General features: G+C 39.9%; 1 protein-coding gene across 1 annotated transcript; it reads left to right on the top strand.

Annotated features, from left to right (window-relative positions):
• Window positions 1-1,034: 1,034 nt before the first annotated feature.
• Window positions 1,035-21,313, top strand: NLRP14 (NLR family pyrin domain containing 14). Its single transcript, XM_024756979.1, is given in 8 exon segments — window positions 1,035-1,326; window positions 2,346-2,358; window positions 2,360-2,415; window positions 10,511-11,083; window positions 16,309-16,483; window positions 16,906-17,076; window positions 18,583-18,753; window positions 21,139-21,313. Coding segments are annotated over 8 exon segments (1,626 nt in total).
• The last annotated feature ends 1,960 nt before the right edge of the window (window positions 21,314-23,273 follow it).

The following is a 23,273-nucleotide window of genomic DNA, read 5'->3' as shown; positions in this document are numbered from 1 at the left end:
AATCACTGAAGAGGAGACGAGGAACTTGAAGATATGGTTTAAATGATTGCAGTACCCGTGCTAAATAAGAAATTGAATAAGGCTCTTAAGATGGCTGATAAATAAGAGGAAAACAGAGGGCTCAAAAGACTAGGATTTGATAGCATTTGAAGAACAGTCACCATGGGAGTGAAGGCATGAAACTGCTCTATTAACTGGAAGGTATTAGTTTAAGAGTTTAATTAATTTAAGGGACTCTGCAGAGTTTGGGTAGCTGCTGATGATAAAGTATAAGTGAGAGCATCAGAGTGAAATGCTAGAGTGGAATGAGGTCATGGGTGTTGAGGTGGGCGAGAATGCTGTTTGGGAAGGGCTTTAACTCTCAGCTCACCCAGAATAATTGTGGTGTTGGGGAGTGGATGTGAAAGTAGCTTGTGAGCTAAGAATGCAGATCTTCAGGGACTAGTATGGATTTGTGACCAGAGATGACATGACAAGAGGTAAATGGTGATATATGCCAATGGTGACACATGAGCTTCAAGAGTAATGATGGGGGTACAATAACAACGTTTTATAGGCTGAGATGTATGTTGGGTGTTGGTGGGGGAGAGAGAGAATGAAGAAATTTGCCAATACTTAGTAGGGGCCTGTTCTGAGCCAGTTGATATAGGAACTCTCCCTTATTTAATCCATACCACAGTCCTCTGAGATTGGTTCTGATATCCTTGCTTTGCAGAAGAGTAATGAGAGATGAATTGCCTTTCTTTATTTCTTACAGCTCATAAGTGTGGGACTGGGAGTAACTCTTGGGAAGGTGGAAGAATCATAGATTGGTCTATATTAGAAGAATGTTTTTATGATCGAAAATGTATTACAGTGGACAGGAAGTCAGTACTGAGCCTGATACAGTAGGCTTCAATACAGGTTTGTTGAATTAATATATGTTTTTAGAGGTATTTCATTTTCTAAACTTACTTTTCCATAGGCCCCATTTATTCCACATTCTTTTGATTATTTTTTCCCCACTGAAGCTTGAATAGTGATCCCTGGACAAGATGACAGATTTGTCATCTTCCTCCTTCTTTTCTGATTTGGGGCTGCTACTGTATTTGGAGGAGCTAAACAAAGAGGAATTAAATAGATTCAAGTCACTCCTAAGGAATGAGACCACGGAACCTGGATCCTGCAGGATACCCTGGTCTGAAGTGAAGAAGGCCAAGCGGGAGGATTTGGCTAACTTGATGAGCAAGTACCATCCAGGAGAGCAGGCCTGGGGGGTGGCTCTCAAAACCTTTGGCAAGATGAACCTGAAGGATCTGTGTGAGAGAGCAAACGCAGAGATCAACTGTGAGTGATGCTGGACACACTTCTACCGGTGGAAAGAAGGAAGTGGTTCCTGGAGCCCATTGGTTCTATGAGAGGGACTTGGGGATTAAACCATTCTGTGGGACACAGGCTCCATGGTGCTCAAGTACGTTGGATCGTTTGAGGAACACTAAACAGGCTGGAGGGTTCTGAGTACTGTTATTCAGCCTGGCTCCTTAATTGGGGGTAATTCATCCATCTTGTACCAATTAGAATGATTAAAGGAATTGAGTGAAAAGAATTGCCCCATCTAGTGCCCCTTTGCCTAAACTACAAATAAAGTCATAGGTTGGCCTAAATTTTGAGGACACTCAAATATGACCTTGAATCTTTGCTGAAATATGAGGAATGGGCAAAAAATTATTAAGGGACATGAGGCAAAACAGTAGTTTTAGTCATTCCCAGTGTGAAATTCTGTAGACATCTAAAATTCCTTATTCGTATACAAGGCTTTAGAGCTCCAAAATGTATATCCATTATTTCTTTTTTTTTTTTGAAGTACGCGGGCCTCTCACTGTTGTGGCCTCTCCCGTTGCGGAGCACAGGCTCCGGACGCACAGGCTCAGCGGCCATGGCTCACGGGCCCGGCCGCTCCGCGGCATGTGGGATCTTCCCGGACCGGGGCACAAACCCGTGTCCCCTGCATCGGCAGGCGGATTCTCAACCACTGTGCCACCAGGGAAACCCCATTATTTCTTTTGAGCCTCACCATATCCTTGTGAGGTCAGTACAGTCGAGGAAACTTAGGCTTAGACTAGACTACTTGCCTTAGAGTTACAGGGTGGGAAGCGTGGCAAGAGGATCATGCTTCAGTGTTGTTCACACCACATCACTTCACCCTCAGCTGAGCTGGTGGAGTCTGAGGCTTTGTTGGCTCTAGTTTCTTAAACCCAGATGATCATAGAATTGGACACTGAGGAAAATTCTGGCCCCTGTTCTGGCCATCACCAAATTCTACTTGTTTTTGGTAAATCTCACGATCCTTTTGGAACCTGTTGCAGGGACAGCCCAGACTGACACCAGAGGACACTGGGGCCAGAGAGGTACAAGGTGATCAGGAAGCAGTGCTGGGTAAGTAGATGGGCTTTTTGTCAGATTTGGGAGGTTTGTGCTTTTGAAGCATCATGGGGGAAAGTTATCTCCCAGGGGACCTTTGTTCAACCCTTGTTAACTTCTTGCAATATCCTACCTGTTCTGTGATTATTGTTCAAAAAGAGTTGACAAAACTGGCTCTCTGGACAAAGTCAGAAACAGAACCATGTTAATTCAGAGCCTCAAAAGAGCAGTATTTGGAAATGGCCAGTCAAAAATTGACAGTGTGATGAACAAAGGTATCTTGATATCTTGTTTTATAGACTGAAGAGTCCCTGAGCTGGCAGTATTTGGCTTTTTGCGTCTCCTCTCTTCCATTAGAAATGATGCTGTAGGGACTTCCCTGGTAGTCCCTAAGACTTTGCCTTCCAATACAGCAGGTATGGGTCTGATCGCTGGTCGGGCAGCTAAGATCCCACATGCCTTGGGGACAAAAAAAACAAAACATAACACAGAAGCAATATTGTAACAAATTCAGTAAAAACTTTAAAAATGGTCCACATCAAAAGAAAAATCTTTATATAAGCAGCTCATGCAGCTTGATATTAAAAAAACAAACAACCCAATCAAAAAATGGGCAGAATACCTAAATAGACATTTCTCCAAAGAAGACATACAGATGGCCAAGAAGCACGTGAAAAGCTGCTCAGCATCATTAATTATTAGAGCAAATCAAATCAGATTAAATTAATGCAAATCAAAACTACAGTGAGGTATTACCTCACACCTGTTAGAATGGGCATCATCAGAAAATCTACAAACAACAAATGCTGGAGAGGGTGTGGAGAAAAGGGAACCCTCTTGCACTGTTGGTGGGAGTGTAAATTGATACAGCCACTATGGAGAACAGTATGGAGGTTCCTTAACGAACTAAAAATAAAATTACCATATGACAGAGCAATCCCACTGCTGGGCATACACCCAGAGAAAACCATAATTCAAAAAGACACACGCACCCCAGTGTTCATTGCAGCACTATTAACAATAGCCAGGTCATGGAAGCAACCTAAATGCCCATCAACAGACGAATGGATAAAGAAGATGTGGTACATATATACAATGGAATATTACTCAGCCATAAAAAGGAACAAAATTGGGTCATTTGTAAAGACGTGGATGGATCTAGAGACTATCGTACAGAGTGAAGTAAGTCAGAAAGAGAAAAACAAATATCGTATATTAACACATATATGTGGAATCTAGAAAAATGGCACAGATGAACCGGTTTGCAAGGCAGAAATAGAGACACAGATGTAGAGAACAGACATATGGACACCAAGGGGGGAAAGTGGTAGGGGGTGGTGGTGGTGGTATGATGAATTGGGCTATTGGGATTGACATGTATACACTGATGTGTATAAAATAGATAACTAATAAGAACCTGCTGTGTAAAAAATAAATTAATTAAATTAAATTTTTTTTAAAAAGTAATGATGCTGTAATTGAGTTCCAGGATGGTGACAACTAGTCTGAGTAAAATGTTATTTCTAGGACCAGGTTTTCTCAGTCTTAGTTCAATACCATTTCCAGTCCCCCTACTTTGTTTTGAATTCTATATGGCTGAATTCTAGGTTATATAAATGAATTATAATACAAAGAAAACTGGACCAGCTTAGCTCAGCTATGCTGCTTTCTAATGGGCTACATTATTTCATTCAAGAAATAATTGAGAACCTATTTTATTCTAAGCACTAATAAATAAAAATTTATTATTGTATTAAATGATTTTGAAGACAAGTTCCTGCTTGGACCTTAATTTCTGATACAATATAAGGAAGCTTATTTTTGTGGTATAACTGACCATAAATTTAGGAAGCCAAGGTTCTACCTCCATAATTTACTTTGGAAAATTTGGAAGATAGATAAAAGTATAATGAAGATAGTAAAGATCATCCTTATAATCCCAATTTTTTAAAAGTACAGCACTGTATGATATTATATCATAAAAAGAAAGAGTGTCTGACTTCTAATACCATACCTTCCCCTGGGGGAGAACTAAGCATAATTTAGTGGGATATGAACTTTGTTAGATGTTTGCACTGAATGCCCTAGTAGAACAAAGAAAAGAATTATATGCTTTAAAAACTAAAGTAATTCCAGCTTGAGATATGTGCTGTGAATGGAAAATATACTGTGTTCTGAGAATGTACAAAAGAGAGAACTATCTGTCTTTGGAGTTCAGAGAAGTCTTCCCAGAGATAGTGACATTTAAATTGAGCTCTAAAGAAGGAATCAGACTGAACTAGGAAAAGATGTAACTATATTTTCATTCTACTTGGACACTTGGGAATTTCTTTTCTTTTCTTTAAAATATTCTTCAGGCTATGCTTCAATGCTCATTTCTTTCTTTCTTTTTCTTTTTTAGTTTGTACCTCTCCCTCACCTATTTCTAAATTCCTCCCATCTCCCACCCCTCTGGCAACCACCTGTTTTTCTCCATATCTATGACTCTGTTTCTGTTTCATTATATTTTTTCATTTGTTTTTTAGATTCCACATATAAGTGAACTTGTACAGTATTTGTCTTTCTCTGTCTGACTTACTTCACTTAGCATAACACCCTCTAGGTCCACCCATGTTGTCACAAATGGCAAGATTTCGTTCCTTTTTATGGCTAATATTCCATTGTGTATATATACCACAGTTTCTTTATCTGTTCATCTGTTGAAGGGCACTTAGGTTGCTTCCATATCTTGGCTATTGTAAATAATGCTACAGTAAACATAAGGGTGCATATATCTTTTTGAATTAGTGTTTTCATTTTCTTTGGCTAAATACCCAGGAGTAGAATTACTGTATCGTATGGTAGTTCTGTTTTCAATTTTTTGAGGAACCTTCTTACTGTTTTCCATACTGGCTGTACCAACTTACATTCCCACCAGCAGTGCCTGAGGGTTCCATTTTCTCCGTATCCTCGCCAACACCTGTCATTTGTTGTCTTTTTGATAATAGCCATTGTGACAGATGTGGGGTGATATCTTATTGTGATTTTGATTTGTATTTTTCTGATGACTAGTGATGTTGAGAATCTTTTCATGTGCTGTTGCCCATCTGAAGTCATCTTTGAAAAAATGTCTATTTAGGACCTCTGCCCATTTTTCAATAGGGTTTTTTTTTTAATAAATTTATTTATTTTGCTGCATCAGGTCTTTGTTGCTGCACGTGGGCTTTTCTCTAGTTGTGGCGAGAGGGGCTACTCTTCGTCGCAGTGCACGGGCTTCTCATTAGGTGGCTTCTCTTGTTGCAGAGCATGGGCTCTAGGCGCGTGGGCTTCAGTACTTGTGGCACTCGGGCTCAGTAGTTGTGGCTCGTGGGCTCTAGAGCACAGGCTCAGTAGTTGCGGTGCACGGGCTTAGTTGCTCCACGGCATGTGGGATCTTCCCGGACCAGGGCTCGAGCCCATGTCCCCTGAATTGGCAGGCGGATTCTTAACCACTGTGCCACCAGGGCTTTTTTTTAATGTTGTGTTGTATGAGCTCTTTGTATAGTTTGGATATTAACACATTAATGGATATAGTATTTGGAAATATCTTCTCCCATTCAGTAGATGGCCTTTTTGTTTTGTTGATAGTTTCACCGTGCAAAAGCTTTTTATTTATTTATTTATTGAAGTATAGTTGATGTACAATATTATATGTCACAGGTGTACAATATAAGAATCATAATTTTTAAAAGTCCATTTATTGTTATTATAAAATATTGGCTGTATTCCCTGTGTTGTACAATATATCCTTGTAGCTTATTTTGTATGTAATAGTTTTTACCTCTTAATCCCATACCCCTATAGTGCCCCTCCCCCCCAACTGGTAACCATTAGTTTGTTCTCTATATCTGTCAGTCTGCTTCTTTTTTGTTATATTCATTAGTTTGTTGCATTTTTTTAGATTCCACATATAAGTGATATTATATCTTTCTCTGTGTGACTTATTTCTCTTAGCATAATACCCTCAAATGCAAAACCTTTTTAAAAAAAAAAGCTTTTTAGTTCGATGTAGTCCTATTTGTTTACTTGTGCTTTCATTTCCCTTGTCTGAGGAGGCATATCCAAAATAATATTGCTAAGACCAGTGTCAAAGAGCACACTGCCTATGTTTTCTTCCAGAAGTTTTATGGTTTTAGGTCTTAACACTTAAGTCTTTTTAAAAAAATTTTTATTGGAGTATAGTTGATTTAAAATGTTGTGTTTCTATTGTACAGCAAAGTGATTCAGTTATACATATACCTATATCCACTCTGTTTTAGATTCTTTTCCCATATAGGTTGAGTTCCCTGTGCTCTACAGTAGGTCCTTATTAGTTTTCTATTTTATATACAGTAGTGTGTATATGTCAATCCCAATCTTCCAATTTAATCCTCCCCCACCCTTTCCCCCCGGTAACCATGAGTTTGTTTTCTACATCTGTGACTCTATTTCTGTTTTATAAATAAGTTCATCTGTACCATTTTTTTAGATTCCACATATAAGCGATATCATATAATATTTGTTTTTCTGTGTCTGACTTACTTCACTCAGTATGGCAATCTCTAGGTCCATCCATGTTGCTGCAAATGACATTGTTTCATTCTTTTTTATGGCTGAGTAATATTCCATTGTATATATGTACCACACCTTCTTTATCCATTCCTTTGTCGATGGACACTTAGGTTGCTTGCATTGCATTTAAGTCTTTAATCCATTTTGAGTTTATTTTTGTATATGGTGTGACAAAGTAGTCTTTTGCATGTCAGCTGTCTACTTTTCCCAACACAATTTATTGAATAGGCTCTCTTTTCTCAATTATATATTCATATTTCCTTTGTTGTAGATTAATTGACCATATAAGTATGGGTTCATTTCTGGGCTCTCTTTTCTGTTCCATTGTTCTGTGTCTGTTTCTGTGTTAGTACCATACTGTTTGATTACTGTAGTATAGTCTTAAGTCAGGGATTGTGATACCTCCAGCTTTGTTTTTCTTTTTCAAGATTGTTTTTGCTATTTGGGGTCATTTGTGTTTCCATACAAATTTTAGATTGTTCTGGTTCAGTGAAAAATGCCCTTGGTATTTTGATTGGGATTGCATTGAATCCGTAGGTTGCCTTGGGTAGTACGGTCACCTCCACTTTCTGGAGAGTTTTTATCCTAAATGGATGTGAATTTTGTCAGAAGCTTTTTCGGCATCTATTGAAGTGATCGTATGATTTTTATTATTTAATTTGTTAATGTGGTGAATCACATTGATTGATTTGCAGATACTGAACTCTCCTTGGGGATAAATCCCACTTGATCATGGTGTATGATCCTTTTAATGTATTGTTGAATTTGGATTGCTAGTGTTTTGTTGAGGATTTTTGTGTCTGTGTTCATCAGTGATATTGGCCTGTAATTCTCTTTTTTTGTGATATCTTCGTCTGGTTTTGGTAAGAGGGTGATTGTGGCCTCATAGAATGAGTTTGGGAGTATTCCTTCCTCTGCAATTTTTTGGAATAATTTCAGAAGGATAGGTGTTAACTCTTTTCTAAATGTTTGATAGAATTCTCCTATGAAGCTATCTGGTCCTGAACTTCTGTTTGTTGGGAGTTTTTTATCACAGTTTCAATTTCAGTACTTGCAATTGGTCTGTTCATATTTTCTATTTATTCCTGGTTCAGTCTTGGGAGATTGTACCTTTCTAAGAATTTGTCCATTTCTTCCAGATTGTCCATTTTATTGGCATATAGTTGCTCGTGGTAGTCTCTTATTCTTTGTATTTCTGCAGTGTCCATTGTTAACTTCTCCTTTTTCATTTCTAATTTTATTGATTTGAGCCCTCTCCCTGTTTTTTTTGATGAGTCTGGCTAAAAGTTTATCAATTCTATTTATCTTTTCAAAGAACCAGCTTTTAGTTTCATTGATCTTTGCTATTGTTTTCTTCATTTCTATTTCATTTATTTCTGCTCTGATCTTTATGATTTCTTTCCTTCTACTAACTTTGGGTTTTGTTTGTTCTTCTTTCTCTAGTTGCTTTAGGTGTGAGGTTAGGTTGTTTATTTGTGATTTTTCTTATTTCCTGAGTTAAGACTGTATTGCTAGAAACTTCCCTCTTAGAACTGCTTTTGCTGCATCCCATAGGTTTTAGATCATCGTGGTTTCATTTTCGTTTGTCTCTAGGTATTTTTTTATTTCCCCTTTGACTTCTTCATTGACCCATTAGTTGTTTAGTAGCATATTGTTTAGCCTTCATGTGTATGTGTTTTTTAGTTTTTTTCTTGTAGTTGTTTCTGTGTCTGTTTCTATGTATTAGGTAGGTCAGTCCTAATCTTGGGGAAGTGGCCTTATTTAGGAGCTGACCTGAGGCCCAGTAGCACACTTCCCTCTGGTCAACAGAGTTATATGCTCTAGTGGTGACTCCTCTCTGGGCTGCATGGGCCCTTCTGTTGTGGCAGGGCTACAACAGGCCACATGCCTACTGTGGACACACAGGTAGGCACGGCTGGCCCCTGGCCTGGTTGCTAGGTCCTGCCTAGTGCAGAGGCTGCTGGCTGCTGGTGGAGCTGGTCCTGGAGCAGCTGGCTGCATGGCCTGGGGGGTCCCTGTCCTGGTGCTGTCCCGCTGGTGAGTGGGGCTGGGCCATGGGTGGCCGGCTGCAGGCCCAGGGTTCCCAGAGCTGGTGATGACCTGCTATTGGGTGGGGTTGGGGCGTGGTGTGACTGGCTGCACAGTCTGGGCTGACCTGTTGGTCAGCGGGGCCGGATCACAAGGTGGCTGGCTTTGGGAGTACAGGGGTGCCAGGACTGGACCAGTCTGTCCTGGCACCCCTGGGTGGAGCCAGGTCCAGAGGTGACTGGCTGTGGAGCTCTGAGGGGTTCCAGGGCTAGTATTGACCCACTAATGGGCAGAGCCAGGTTTGGGGTGGCTGGCTGTGGCCTGGGGGTCCTAGAGCTGGTAGATGAGGGCAGGTTCTGGGGCCAGTGCTGGCCCACTGGTGGTTGAGGCTGGATACCAGGGATGCTGGCTGAGGGGCCTAAGATATCTTGGAGCTGGTGTGTCCACCCGCTGGTAGGCAGGGTCTAGGGACTGGTGTCTTCCCACTGGTGGGGGTCTGGGGGATGGGTCCTGGGCCAGCTGGGATGCTCAGGGGGGCCTACGGCTTCTATTGGCTTGCTGGTGGGTGAAGCTGTGTCCCTATGTGGTTGCTGCTTGATCTGGAGTGCCCCAGGACTGGTGCCAACCAGCTGGTGGGCAGGGCTGGGTCCTGGTGCTAATGAGCTAGGGGAAGGACTCCAAAATGGCTCTTGGCAGCACCAGTGTCCTCGTGGTAGAAGGAACTCCCCAAACAGCTGCCATCAGTGTCTGTGTCCCATGGGTGAGTCCCAGTTGCCTCCTGCCTCTCTGGGAGGCTTTCCAAGATCAGATACTAGGTCTTACCCGAGCTCCTTTCAAATTACTGCTTTTACTCTGGGTCTCAACATGTGAGATTTTGTATGTGCCCTTTAAGAGCAGAGTCGTGTTTCCTACAGCCCTGTGGCTCTCCTGAAAGTAAGCCCTGCTGCCTTCGAAGCCAAACGTTCTGTGGGCTCATCTTCCCAGTGCAGGACCCCAAGGGTGGGAAGCTCGATGTGGGGCTTAGCCGTCTTGCTCCTTGGGGAGAATGTCTGCAACTGTTCATGTCCACTAATGGTTTATCTGTATAAAGTGGATGATTTTGATCTGTAGATTCAGATCTGTGTTCAGTTCCTATCTGGGTATTATTGTTAATTGTTGCCTGTGTTCTCCTTTTATCTGGATGATGGCTCTGTTCTCCACATATATCCTCTTTTTTCTCTGTAGAATAGAAGTACAGGGAAGAAAAAAAGTATTTCTGGAACGAATCTAATTTTTATTTTCCATCATTAATTTCTGCATTGTGGGTTCTGTTTTTTCAGTTTATAATGTGGGTTTTAAACCTACAAGAATATTTTTGTTTTATTTACATTCTTTTCTCATTTAAACCAGCTGTACTTTGATTTCAGCATGTATCACTTCTTGGTCCTACTCTAAGTGCAATATTCTTAAGATTGAAAATCATAGAATTAATTCTGATCATGTGTATCTTCTGGCTCCCTTCTAACTGATTTAGGTGGCGGAGCAGAATACAGAGTTCAAATAAGGGAAAAATTTTGCATCATGTTAGATAAGAACCATTTGCTTGGAGAATCTGAAAACTTCTGCCATGAAATTGCTCAGGAAGGCCGAGAACTGTTGGAACGTTTGTTTGATGAGGATGTCAGAACAGGTGAGCAGCCACAGACCGTGATCCTTCAGGGGGCTGCTGGAGTTGTGAGGACAACCTTGGTGAGAATGGTGATGTTAGACTGGGCACAGGGCAGCCCCCACCAGCAGAAATTTACCTATGTTTTTTATCTCAATGCAAGAGAAATGAACCAGTTGAGAGAGAGAAGCTTTGCTCAAATGATATCAAAGGACTGGCCCCGCACAGAAGGCCCCATTGAAAGGATTCTGTCCCAGCCGAGTAGTCACCTTTTTATTACTGATAGTTTTGATGAACTGAACTTTGCCTTTGAGGAAACTGAGTGTGTGCTGTGTACAGACTGGACCCAGGTACACCCCGTGTCCTTCCTCATGAGTAGTTTGCTGAGAAAAGTGAAGCTCCCTGAGTCGTCCTTATTGGTGACGACAAAACTCACAGCTTGTAAAAAAACATAGGTAAAAAACATAGGTAAATTTCTGCTGGTACGGGTTGCCCTACCTCAGGGTTGCCACACCTCAGATCATCAAACATTAGATTCTCATAAGGAGCTTGAAACCCAGATCCCTCGCATGTGCAGTTCACAGTAGGGTTCGCGCTCCCATGAGAATCTAATGCCGCAGCTGATCTGACAGGAGGCGGAGCTCAGGCGGTAATACGAGAGATGGGGAGCGGCTGTAAATATAGCTGAAGCTTCGCTCGCTTGCCCACCTGCCGCTCACCTCCTGCTCTGCATCCTGGTTCCTAACAGGCCACGGACCAGTACCAGTCCATGGCCCAGGGGTTGGGGACCCCTGGTTTAAATGTTTAAGCCCTAACTTTTTAAACGTAAATAACATGGGATATAAGACAATACATTGATTTTGCTATTTTAATTTGAATAGTATGAAGAAAAAATGGTAACAGATTGTTGCAAGAATGTAATTTATTTTCTCTCTTTGAAGTTTAATTTCTTTAGATGTCTTTAGATAAACACAAATTACTAATTTTTTTTTTTTTGCGATGCACGGGCCTCTCGCTGTTGTGGCCTCTCCCGTTGCGGAGCGCAGGCTCCGGATGCGCATGCTCAGTGGCCATGGCTCATGGGCCCAGCCGCTCAGCGGCATGTGGGATCTTCCTGGACCGGGGCACGAACCCGTGTCCCCTGCATTGGCAGGTGGACTTTCAACCACTGTGCCACCAGGGAAGCCCCAAATTACTAATTTTTAAAATATTACATTATTCCAAGTTTCCAAAATCAGTAAGTTTAGAAAATATATTCAAGTTAACATTAAGGAGAGTATAGCCACTGTTAGTAACCAAGAATTTAGCAAAACAGTATTATATCTCAAGCTTGACCCAGATAATATAGTGTTTGTAATATTGTCTCATTCCAAGATTTATAAGATCCTAATTTATAAAGATGTTAGTTATTTAACTCATTTAAATTATACACCCAGATTTATATTTATATTATTTTAAATATTAACATAATTATAAAGCAGAAACTAACACATCATTGTAAAGCAATTATACTCCATTAAAGATGTTTTTAAAAAAACAAACAATAAATATTAACATAAGTAATGATTATTTGACCTATAAGGGAACTGTAAGAGATTTAGGAAATTCTTTAGTTTAGACTTATTGTTAAAGAAATACAAAGCCTTATGTGATCTAAGAAAACGTGTGCATTTTTATTTCTCACTTTAGTAAAATCAGGGAGAAGTCCCATAGCCATTTTAGGTCTCAAATTTTAGACCACATTGATTTATCTAATGATTTACCTTGCTTTAGAACAGGCCCATGAAGCCTGTCTTACTAATGTAAAAGCTCTTTCTCTTGTGAGCACCATTCCTCTGGCACCTGTGGTGCATTCGGCCCATATGTGGGGAACACATAACTTCTGCAACCATACTGCTTTAGCAACAACTCCATTCTGCCATATCTCAATGTCTAGTTCATATCAGAAAAATAATCTCACACTCAACAACAAGAAGTTCTTGGGCAACCTGAAAATTAAGCAGCAGGCATTTTTAGAAAAGAAAAATATATTCAGACAGCTGTTCTGAATATAATAAGAACAATAAAATCAATCAATAAGAACAACAAAAAAATAATCATTATAATGTGCTTACTTTGAAGGGGCTTTGGAAATGTTCAGCCCAGGGCCTCGTTTTAGTAGCAATATTAAGAGATTATAGGGCTGGTTCTCCAATAGGACCCAAAAGTAAGTTAATGTATCTCCTCCGTTTCGCTGGTTCATATTTAGGGATAAGTATGGAGCCACAAACCTCAGCTTTCATCTTCCCTTTTGACTGAGTCACTGGTGATTGATGTTACGTATTAATATAAATGAGACTGGACCTTCAAACTCTAGGAAAGGAAGAATTATATATATTTTTTATTACCTTAATGCATGTGAGAGGAGAGTACTGATGATCTTTATTTCTGCTTTAACAAAATTCTTTCAATATTTGTAACATGTAGGAATTCCAAAATATCAATTTGAATATTGCAAGAGAGACACATTTTTATATAAGACAATCAAAATTACAGACTTAAAAGCACTTAAGGGTTGTTTTCACAAGACATAGCAACAATTTCTAAGGTCCAGGTATCTTGTAAGATTCCTTTGTTATGATAAAATAAAACACAGCAAAAATGTTCTTACAAAATATTTTCTGACTTGTAATACCATCTGCTTTTCTTTGCAGATGCAAGGGAAAGAGGGAACATTTTCTTTTCATGAGGCTGAGATTTCATTCATAAAGCATTAGGAGGTCCATAGCTGAAGTTCTATTAATTGGCACGAAGAAAAGAAGAGAGTTTGAGAAGCTCAAACTTATAATATGGAAAGGATAAGAGCAAAATAGATTATGAACAAAGGGATTCGGGGGCATGTACTGTTTATATCTCCAGTTAGAAGCATTTTTTAATGTTTTCAGTACCACTTCTATTTCTTGATTCACAAATGAGCTACATTTTGTTTCATTTTTGTTTTGTGTCCAGGTATGTTGGAACATTTGCAAGTTATAGTGCCTGTTTTTAATTGATGATTATTAGTTATTACTCTTCAGGGTTCCCCCCACCAAATATATCTTGATCAAATTCAAAAGGATTAGAGCATTTAAAATACCCTTATGTAAGGCAGTACATTTAGTATACCTCGATCATACAATTTCCAGTATGTTCGTTTAATCTAGGATTACAGGGGCTAAATATTTTACCCTTTGAACTCTTTCGAAACTTTTCTGACTTTTTATCATGGCAACACATGAATACAATTATTTAGACTCAATTCTGTACACTTAATTTTTAATCAGTGTATACTGCTAGTTTTTGGTTTTGTTTTCTTAAACTCACCTTTCCCACTGTATAAAATCTTAGTTTTGATTCATTGCATGATTGGGTGGTACAATTTTCAACTAACGTTTTCATGCAGTGTGTCTGAATGATACATTTTAAGACTTCCTTTATGTCCTTTGACTGTCTTCACAGATGAATGACGTGTGTCTTGGTCTTAGGCCTCCACTGTGTTCTTCACACTTTGACTTTGTTACATTACTTTTTTCTAGTGTTCTAAAGAGAAGTCTAAGGATAACCTGACACTTCAACCCCTTAACTCCCTCCCACCTTCCCAGACTTTCTCACTAGTGTTCTCAGGATTTTTTAAAATTACTTTTACATTTTATTACTTTTGATCTGTGGGAAACCTTTCTTTATTCCCCTCAGAAATGATTTCTTTAAATTGTTTTTTTAAAATGACGTCAGGGCTCACTCTGTTGCACGTGCTGTCTCTGTCTCTCTTTTTTAAGAGCATCTAATAGTCATTAGTTGTAGCTCTGTTCCTATATAACTCTTACTTATTTTTTGTCCTCTAAATCTTTTTCCCCCTTCCTTCTTGGGGAGTTTCGCATATTTATTTATATTGATTTTGCTTTTCATTTCTTCAAATTCAGATTTCAGTTCTCTATTGTTTGTTTTGTTTTGTTTTGTTTTGACTTTTTTTTTTTTTTTTTTTTTTGAGGCATGCAGGATCTTAGTTCCCCAACCAGGGATTGAACCTGTGCCCCTTGCGGTGGAAGCGTGGAGTCCTAACCAGTTGACCTCTAGGGAATTCCCCTGAGCTCCACTTCTGATGTGGTATTCTTGTTTCACAGAGTCTTCCTATACATTTAAAATGTAAAGGAAGCGTTTCTAAGCGCTTTCTTCTGTTTCCTAGTTTTCTGGGTTTTATACATGTGCTTATTTTCTGTCCCTTAGTGTAATGTTTTCTTTCTGTTAAGCTTTAATATTTTATCCACAGGTCCTATAATATTGGAGTCTCTTTTCTGTCTAGAAGAGCTCTATCCAAACATAGTTTATAAGATTTCCCTTGTTTCCCTAGTTGCCTACCTGGCTGCTGATATAAACCCTTTTGTATTAATCTGCTCAGTCTCCCATAACAGAATACCCAGAATAGCACCGACTTAAACAATATAAATTTATTTCTCACAGTTCTGGAAGCTGGAAGGTCAAGATCAGGGTGCTGGCATGGTTGGTTTCTGGTGAGGCCTCTCTCCCTGGCTTGTAGATGGCTACCTTCTCATTGTGTCCTCACATGGCCTTTTTGTGCGTGTGCTCACTCCTGGTGTCTCTTCCTCCCCTTATGAGGACATCAGTCCTATTGGATTAGGGGTCCACTCTTACAACCTCATTAACCTTAACTACCTCCTTAGAGGCCCTGTCTCTAAATACTGTCACATTGGGCTGGGGGTAGGCCTTCAACATACAAATTTGGGGAACAGTTCAGTCCATAACAACTTTTCAAAGCAAGGTAAGGTTTTCAGCCTTGAGCCATGTTCTAGGTCATCCACTGAGGTCTAATTCTGGACTGAGGAGGGAGTTTCTCCTGTTCCTACCTCTCTATACCCTGATTTTGACGTAGAGAACCAATTCTCAAGGGACTCAAGTTGATAAGTCCTTGATTAATGGGAGTAAATGGAACAATTCCAAGTTCCAGGAATGCTCCTGCCTGACTCTTCTTTCAAATAGCTGATATTAGTCCCAGCCATGGTCAAAGCCCAAGTCGTCTCTAAGTATGAGTCTCTGAAAATAGGGGCTCTACATGTACTTCTTATTTTCTTCTTCTGTTTCCCTTCCTCTTTTACTTTATTTTTAGAAACATTTTATTTTATTTCTGATTTACTTCTTGTTTTCACTGTTAAGGACAGGGTTCCTCAGAAAACATAGGTTGGCTCCCATGAAGAAATGAGCTCTTGGCAGACAGTTTTGTGGTTGCCACAGCTTTTACGTCTGATTTCCTGCCCACCTCTATTCTGTTTCAGAAGTCAAAGAATGCAAGGATACAGCCATCCTCCAGTCCACCTTCTTCCAAGTTGTAGTTAAAGGAAATTTCTCCCAGATTAAAAAAAGATTATAATTTGAAGATATTTTTAAATGCTTGCATACATATTTCGTGGGGGAACTGGGGAGGTGGGGATGGAAGAGACAAGCTTCCTCCCCTCCCCTCCCTAACTCTCTATCAGAGCCCTGTGCTTTAGTTAAATCATTCTCATTCTGTGTAGGGAAGCTGGATTTTCAGAACAAATCCCAGACTGGGAAACCACGCCCTCTGGCTGGGTGAGTGGGGGTTATCATTATTCTCTGAGGAGTGGTCATTTCTTTTTTTCTGTATTGTTTTCCAGCTTGGAATCAACCCTGCGACCTAACTACGGTTTGTTGCCGAAATATCTCTAAGGCTCTCATCAGAAGCCAAAGCTTGTTATCTCTGAATCCATCAACTAATAATCTCTTGGATGACAGAGTGAAGATGTTGTGCGAGGCCTTAATGCATCCAAAGTATAACCTAGAGAGATTATCGTGAGTCTTTCTGTACTATTTTCTATAGATTCATTTTGTTCAGTGTTGCGTAGCTTAATTCTGACCTGAATGGGGAAACTGCTTGGGTCCTGACATTAATTGGCTCCTTCATCAATCCTGCAAGACCTCCTCCTTTTCTTTTTCTACCTCCCTTCCTCTTTCACTTGACTTGTAGACATCTCTTTATGATTGACATCTTATTTTCATTGTTTTTGAGGCTTATCCTCTCTCCTCTTATGTTTTGTTTCATCATACCCTGTCCATAGCTGCAGTGGAATTCATGATTTAAGTAGGTTTGATGAGGTTGCTTCTGTAGTACAGATGTAGGGGTTGTGAGTACCAGCTAACTTCCCTGTGAAGGAGAAGAGAAGGATGCACTTTGGGAATTGACCGATCCCTCCCCGTCTGTCTTTCTCCTTCAGCTTAGAAAGCTGTGGGCTCACGGTAGCTGGTTGTGAGGATCTCTCTTTGGCTCTCATCAGCAATAAAAGGCTGACACGTTTATGCTTGGTGGACAGTGTCTTGGGAGATAGCGGAGTAAAGCTTATGAGTGATGCCTTGAAACATCCAGAGTGCACTCTACAGAGCCTTGTGTGAGTGTCTGCTAGTTGTCATCCTTCCGATATAATACACATTTTGAAATATATTTAAACTGGGAAAATATTATGGACCTATTATGTCCCTTGCTTTTTCCCCAGAATCTCTAATGATAATGATGAGGATGATGATATTAATAATCGCCACTTATTTTGTCCTGACTTTGTGCTGGGCCCTGCGCAAAATTTGTTTAACCTGAACAGAAGTACCTATTGATGTCAGATTGGCCACCTGAGTTCTAAGTGCCTCACTGAACAGGTAAGGAATGTGAGGCTTAGAAAGGTTATGCAGCTTTCATAATGCTTACAAGAAAATGATGGATTTAGGACTAAAGTCCACCCATCCAACTCTATATTCTGGGCTCCAAACAGGTAAATATAATCAATATGATTAAACAAAAACCATTGAATGCGTTACGTGGTATGGCTGGATCATGGTGTGATTAGACTGTTCGTTGTTGTTACGTAACTTCCTAGACATGGAATTGACGAGTCATTTATTTTGTCAGATATGGTTAAACTGCCTCCAGATAGATTGTGTACATTCCCTCAGCGGTTTAGGGGCTTACATTTCTAATATCTTCACTTTGTATCTATAAGCTTCTTTATCAATATTAATTAGATAGTTGAAAATAACTCTAAAAATGATTTGATGTTGAATATCTTTTCGAATGTTTTTGGCCTCTAGTATTCAAGGAATTGCCTCTTCATAAGGCTCAGTTTTCTCCTGGATGTTTTCTGTTATATATGTTATGGTATTAATATCACATATACATTGTTACTATTATTTTTTATATATCGTAAATAACTTACCTAGCACGTTGCTGTATTTCTAACTTTCTTTATGGTCATTTTAGGATATAGATGTTTACAACTTTTGTGTAGTCAAATTATGACTCCTCAAGACTTCTAGGAGTTTTTTCATAATTGGAAATACCTTTTTTAAAAAGAAAACCCACTTATGTCATCCTTTGCATATTCTTTATGATGTAATTTTTAACATTTAAATTTTAAATTATTCCAAATTAATTTTGTTATAAGGCTTAAACTTACTTTCCCCTGTATATTAGATCTGTTGTCCCCAAATCATTTATGGCATAATGTATCTTTTCCCTTCTGATTGGAAATGCCACTTTTATTATGTACGAAAAGTCCTTAGTTAATTATGGTTACTGTCATTCTACTCCATTTGCCTGCTCCTGTGCTCCATAGAGCTACTTCTGCAGTAGGATACTATATTTATATACAGTGTAAGGAAGTTAACATATTATTTATAGTAAGACAGATTCTGAAGAACAAGAATCCAGTTTGTAGCCCAGTTTGGCGCAAACCTAAGGATCCCAAGTGAGCCAGCCAAAGAGGCAATGGGGGAAGAGGGCATTTCATTTGACATGGCATGCTGTCAAGTAAATGTGGGACTGTAACATGAAATCTCTTCAAAGATATAAATCTCTAGGCAGTAGAGCAGTGATTCCATCTCTCCTTACACTGTCCTTCCCACAGGCTGAGGCATTGCCATTTCACTTCACCCAGCAGTGAATCTCTCTCAAGCTCCCTCCTACGCAACAAGAGCCTGACGCATCTGGATCTGGGGTCAAACTGCCTACAGGATGATGGAGTAAAGCTTCTGTGTGATGTCTTTCGGCATCCAAGCTGCAGTCTCCAAGACCTGGAGTAGGTGTTCTGTGACCTTACTTTTGTGTAGCTTTATGTACTGTGAGGGCAGGGGAGATGCGGAAAGAAAGGCTGGGAGCAGAGTTATTTGTCAGAGAAAAGAATACACAGCTGATTCCCTCTCTCTCATTCTGCCTGAGACAAGCTGGGGAAATCTATTCGTCAGATTTTTCTAAAACAATTACTACAGTAATTACAGTCAACTTCCCTCATTCCCTCAGGTAGGGAGGACCAGAGACATCAGGCAGAACGGTAGCCATTTCATTTTTTCCTTGGTTGTGCTCCAGGGAGTCTACTGTGTGTCTTCTACCTTACATCCATGAAGCCGAAACTGTGCTCTACTAGTTTTTCTTTCTTAAACTCAGGTTTATAATTAGGTCAACTTTGAAAGAAACTGGGAATGAAATTTTTAAAAATATCCAACCATCCAGTCATTCTTAAACAGCAACCATTTTTATTCCTATTATGTTCTCCCTTGCTCTGGGAGTGGGTAGACATACATGTGCATGATATGTGTATATGTAATTGTGATTACTGTGTAGACATGACTTTGAGGTTTCCTTTTCACATGATAGTATTTCAGAAACACATTTAAATGCTTACATACAATTATCTGATTCTTTTAATGGCTGCATGATGTTTAATATTTCATTAGGTAAATATTGTGGCTCGAGTGAAGCAAGATAGAAGTGTCGCTTAGAAATCTCACTTTCCCACTAGGGCCTCCCATGGGACTAGTAGCGTGGGTGAGTCATTAAGGGTCTAAGCCCAACATTGTTTTTCTAGAATGATAAACTGATGATCCATGGTATACCCAGAAGTGTTTGGCCTGACTGGACTGACTCATGATAACCAAGTTTCCAAATGAGTTTAATAGTTGATTGTCACATCTGTAAACACTAAGGTGATTGAACTCTTGGATCCAATAAGCACCTGTACTACCTCTGGGAAAATGTATATGATATGGGTTACAATGTGATTCTCTGGTTTCCTTGATTATTATTCATGAAGTAAATTATTATTTACTTATTATTTACTTTACTTATTATTCATGAAGTAAATTATTATTTACTTCATGGTGTTTATCATTAAATCCAGTGCCTTGGGACTTCCCAGGTAGTCCAGTGGCTAGGGCTCCACGCTCCCAGTGCAGGGGCCCGGGTTCAACCCCTGGTCAGGGAACTAGATCCCACATGCATGCTGCAACTAAGAGTTTGCTTGCCACAGCTAAAGATCCCACATGCTGCAACTAAACATCCTGCATGCTGCAATAAAGATGGAAGATTCCACATGCTGCAGCTGAGACCCGGAGCAGCCGAATAAATAAATAAATAAAAGATCACGCTGTGTATTTAAAAAAAATAGATTAAAAAAATAAATCCAGTGCCTTCATTTCAGCTACAGAGATATAATTTTTAAGTGACCTATGCACACAAGATGTTTGCTTAGCCTACTTTTCCTCCTTAGCATTGCTGTAAACACACAGACCAATTTGTACTTCCTTAGCTACTCTCACAGCCTCTCAGGGTGCCACTTCTCTCAAGCCATATTTACAACAAATATGAGCTAGATGCTGAGGGGGCTAAAGGTTATCTCTGAGGTTATGCTCTTGTCCTCAGGTAACTCACAAAGTGCAGACGGCAGGGAAATAAATATAAAGCCAACTATATATAGGTTCCATATGTTGTTAAAAGGATATGGCAGAAGTCCCAAGGAGCAAGGAATGGGACAGAAGACACTGAGTTACTTTAGTCTTGAAAGATAAAGAGGATTTTGTTATGTGCAGATATTCTAAGCAGAAGGAAAGAAGAGAGAAGAGGGGGGGGGAATGCAGATAGATGTGATATATTTGGGGGAAAAATGGAAGTGTATGGTTGGAAAATAGGGTGGGAACAAAGTATGGAAAGATAACACAAGGCCAGATTGTGAATGCTCTTGAATGCCCTACAAAGGACTTGAAGGAAATACCTTTTTGTATGTAGCTTCTTTCTTCTTCAGAAATATGACTTTTAGATTACTGGACAGAATTTTTATCTCAAAAATATATTAGCAACTGAAGGCATAGAGATTTGTGAGTTCCTCAGGAAAGTTATATCCATTTTTTTTTGGTATTGATAGAAATAAGTGTTTATACCCTTGATCTGGGAAGCTTACTAGAAAACAACCTATTTGTGAGAGAAGGCAGTTTTACCTGCTGGCTTTTTTCCTGCTCATTAAGAAATCTCATCTGTTTTTACTAGTAGTGTTAGACCTTCCTATGTGCACCCTAGGTTATAGATAGAAAAGGCTCAGAGAAAAGGCTCAAATACCTGGGCATCTCTCCTAGGAATAAACTAATAAGACCTCACAGCTGAAGATCTCACCTCTCTTTTTTGTTTCTCACAGATTGATGGGCTGTGTTCTCATTAGTGCATGTTGTCTGGATCTGTCTTCTGCTATTTTGAACAACCCAAACCTGAAGAGCCTGGACCTTGGGAACAATGACCTGCAGGATGATGGAGTAAGAATTCTGTTTGAGGCTTTGAGACATCCAAACTGCAATATTCAGAGGCTTGGGTGAGTTCAGTTTTCCATTAGGAAAATGATACCTGTTTGGTGGCTTATACAGCTAGAAGAAATTTAGTATATGGAGAGATGATGAAAAATAAATGGGGCTAGAAGGTAAGTTATCCTCAGAAATGAGAATCTGAATTTCATATATACGGATCAGTATATTACATGTTATTAGTATAGAAGCCATATTTCACATTTCTTTGTGTCCCCCTTAGTACTTTGGACAGGGTATGTATTAAGTAAATAGCACTTAATTTAGGTCTTCCGTGTTCTGTCATCCTTAGATATTCCATCTGTCCTTGAATTAATTTTTCTTATTAAATCAAAGGTTTTACTAATCATTTTCTATCTGGAAAAATGCTGTCTATGGTCTCAAGGAGCTTGCAATCTAATAAAATCTCGTCCTATGTTCTGAGTACTTTTTATGTTCAATGATGTATTGTTTAGATTTTTATTTTCTTTTTAAATCTTGAACTGATTGATATTGGCTAGTACATTTTTACTTATACAGCATGAATTATTGACCTCTGGGTCAAGAATTTTGCTCTACATGTGGGAAGCCTAGACACTATGATACGTCTTCCTGGCTCTTCCAAGAAAGTGCTGCTTTTCTATGTTTCCATTGTCAATTTATATATGTATTTTTCACAATTATGATGTAACCTTGGGGTCTAAATTTTAATTTTATTCTGCTTGTAACCTAATAAGTTAGCCTATTACTGTTGAATGGATGCTGGCAGGAGATGTAGAATCCTATCAGAGACAGAGGACTTCATTACTCAGAGTATAGCCCCATAAGCATTGGGCATGTTTGTGTCAGTTTCCTGAGTGCCCCAGGTCCCACAGGGTCGATGTGGAAGACTTGGATGGATGCCTCCACATGCAGTGGGTTGCATTCCAGGAGAGGAACACTGAGTTTGGGGAACTCACCATTTTATAGCAAGCAGAGAGCAAGCCTGCCCTTTGTCCTGGAGGGAGACATTTCTCCATCCCTCAAGGTTGCTCACTGCACACACATCCTAGGAAACAGCCAGGTAAAGTATTGTCAGGGCCTTGCATTTTTGTCAGTACAACATGTGGGAGAGTGAAATACCCGTGGAAGAATGTCTCCCCAAAATATCCAACACTTTTCTGACACAACACAGTCTTCGCTTCTGGTGAATTTTCACGTGGATAAGCCACTCCACTGGCCACTCTGATTAGTCTGACCAACAGAAGCTGGGACTAAATTTGTTCAGTTTGTCTCATGTGCCATTTCATCAAGGCTACTATGAACAGGACTCCAAGCACAGGATGAGGCCAAATTGTAGTCTTGGTTTAAACCGTGCCCCAGGGTCCTGGGCTCAGCAGCTGAGTAACACCAGGAGGAACAATGGGTCTGGTTTTCCACTACAACTCATGAAAGGGAATTTAGAATGACCTGCTGCTCTTGGTGTCGTGGGCAGTAAATAAAGGAGGCCAAAGATGGGCCAAAAACAACCCCTTCCCCGTTAAAGAGCCATTCAGTGGTCTACACTTCCCCACACGCAAACACATAACCTGAAGGTGCACAGGTCGCTCCAGTGTGGGGTTTGTCGTTATATTTGATTTGGGTCACCATTACCTTGATTTGGTTATATCAGGTGGGCAGTGCCACTGAGTAGTTACAACTGCTTTGTTTGCCATACGTGACATAACCCACAGCTGTTCCCAGCATCAAGAGAATTTTATGAATTCGTATCAGTCAGACTGAAACAAAGTCATACTGTGTCTATACACACGAGAGGGGTCCACATTTGGGATCTGCCATTGATGGCCTCAAGCACAACAGAACAGCTCAGGGCCTGCCATGTCTATGTGAAATTTTCCATTCTCATAGCATGTGGACAGCATGACAACTGGGCAGTGGGTCAGGTTGCCAGCCGCAGCTGCTGCTTGACTCAAGCGGACCACATAATTATTTTACCAGGCAGTCGTGTTGGATCTAG

This window comes from Neophocaena asiaeorientalis, unplaced genomic scaffold (assembly GCF_003031525.2).
Source record: "Neophocaena asiaeorientalis asiaeorientalis breed wild unplaced genomic scaffold, Neophocaena_asiaeorientalis_V1.1 scaffold504, whole genome shotgun sequence".
Classification (NCBI taxonomy): domain Eukaryota; kingdom Metazoa; phylum Chordata; class Mammalia; order Artiodactyla; family Phocoenidae; genus Neophocaena; species Neophocaena asiaeorientalis.
This window is presented reverse-complemented; position numbering and strand designations above follow the sequence as displayed.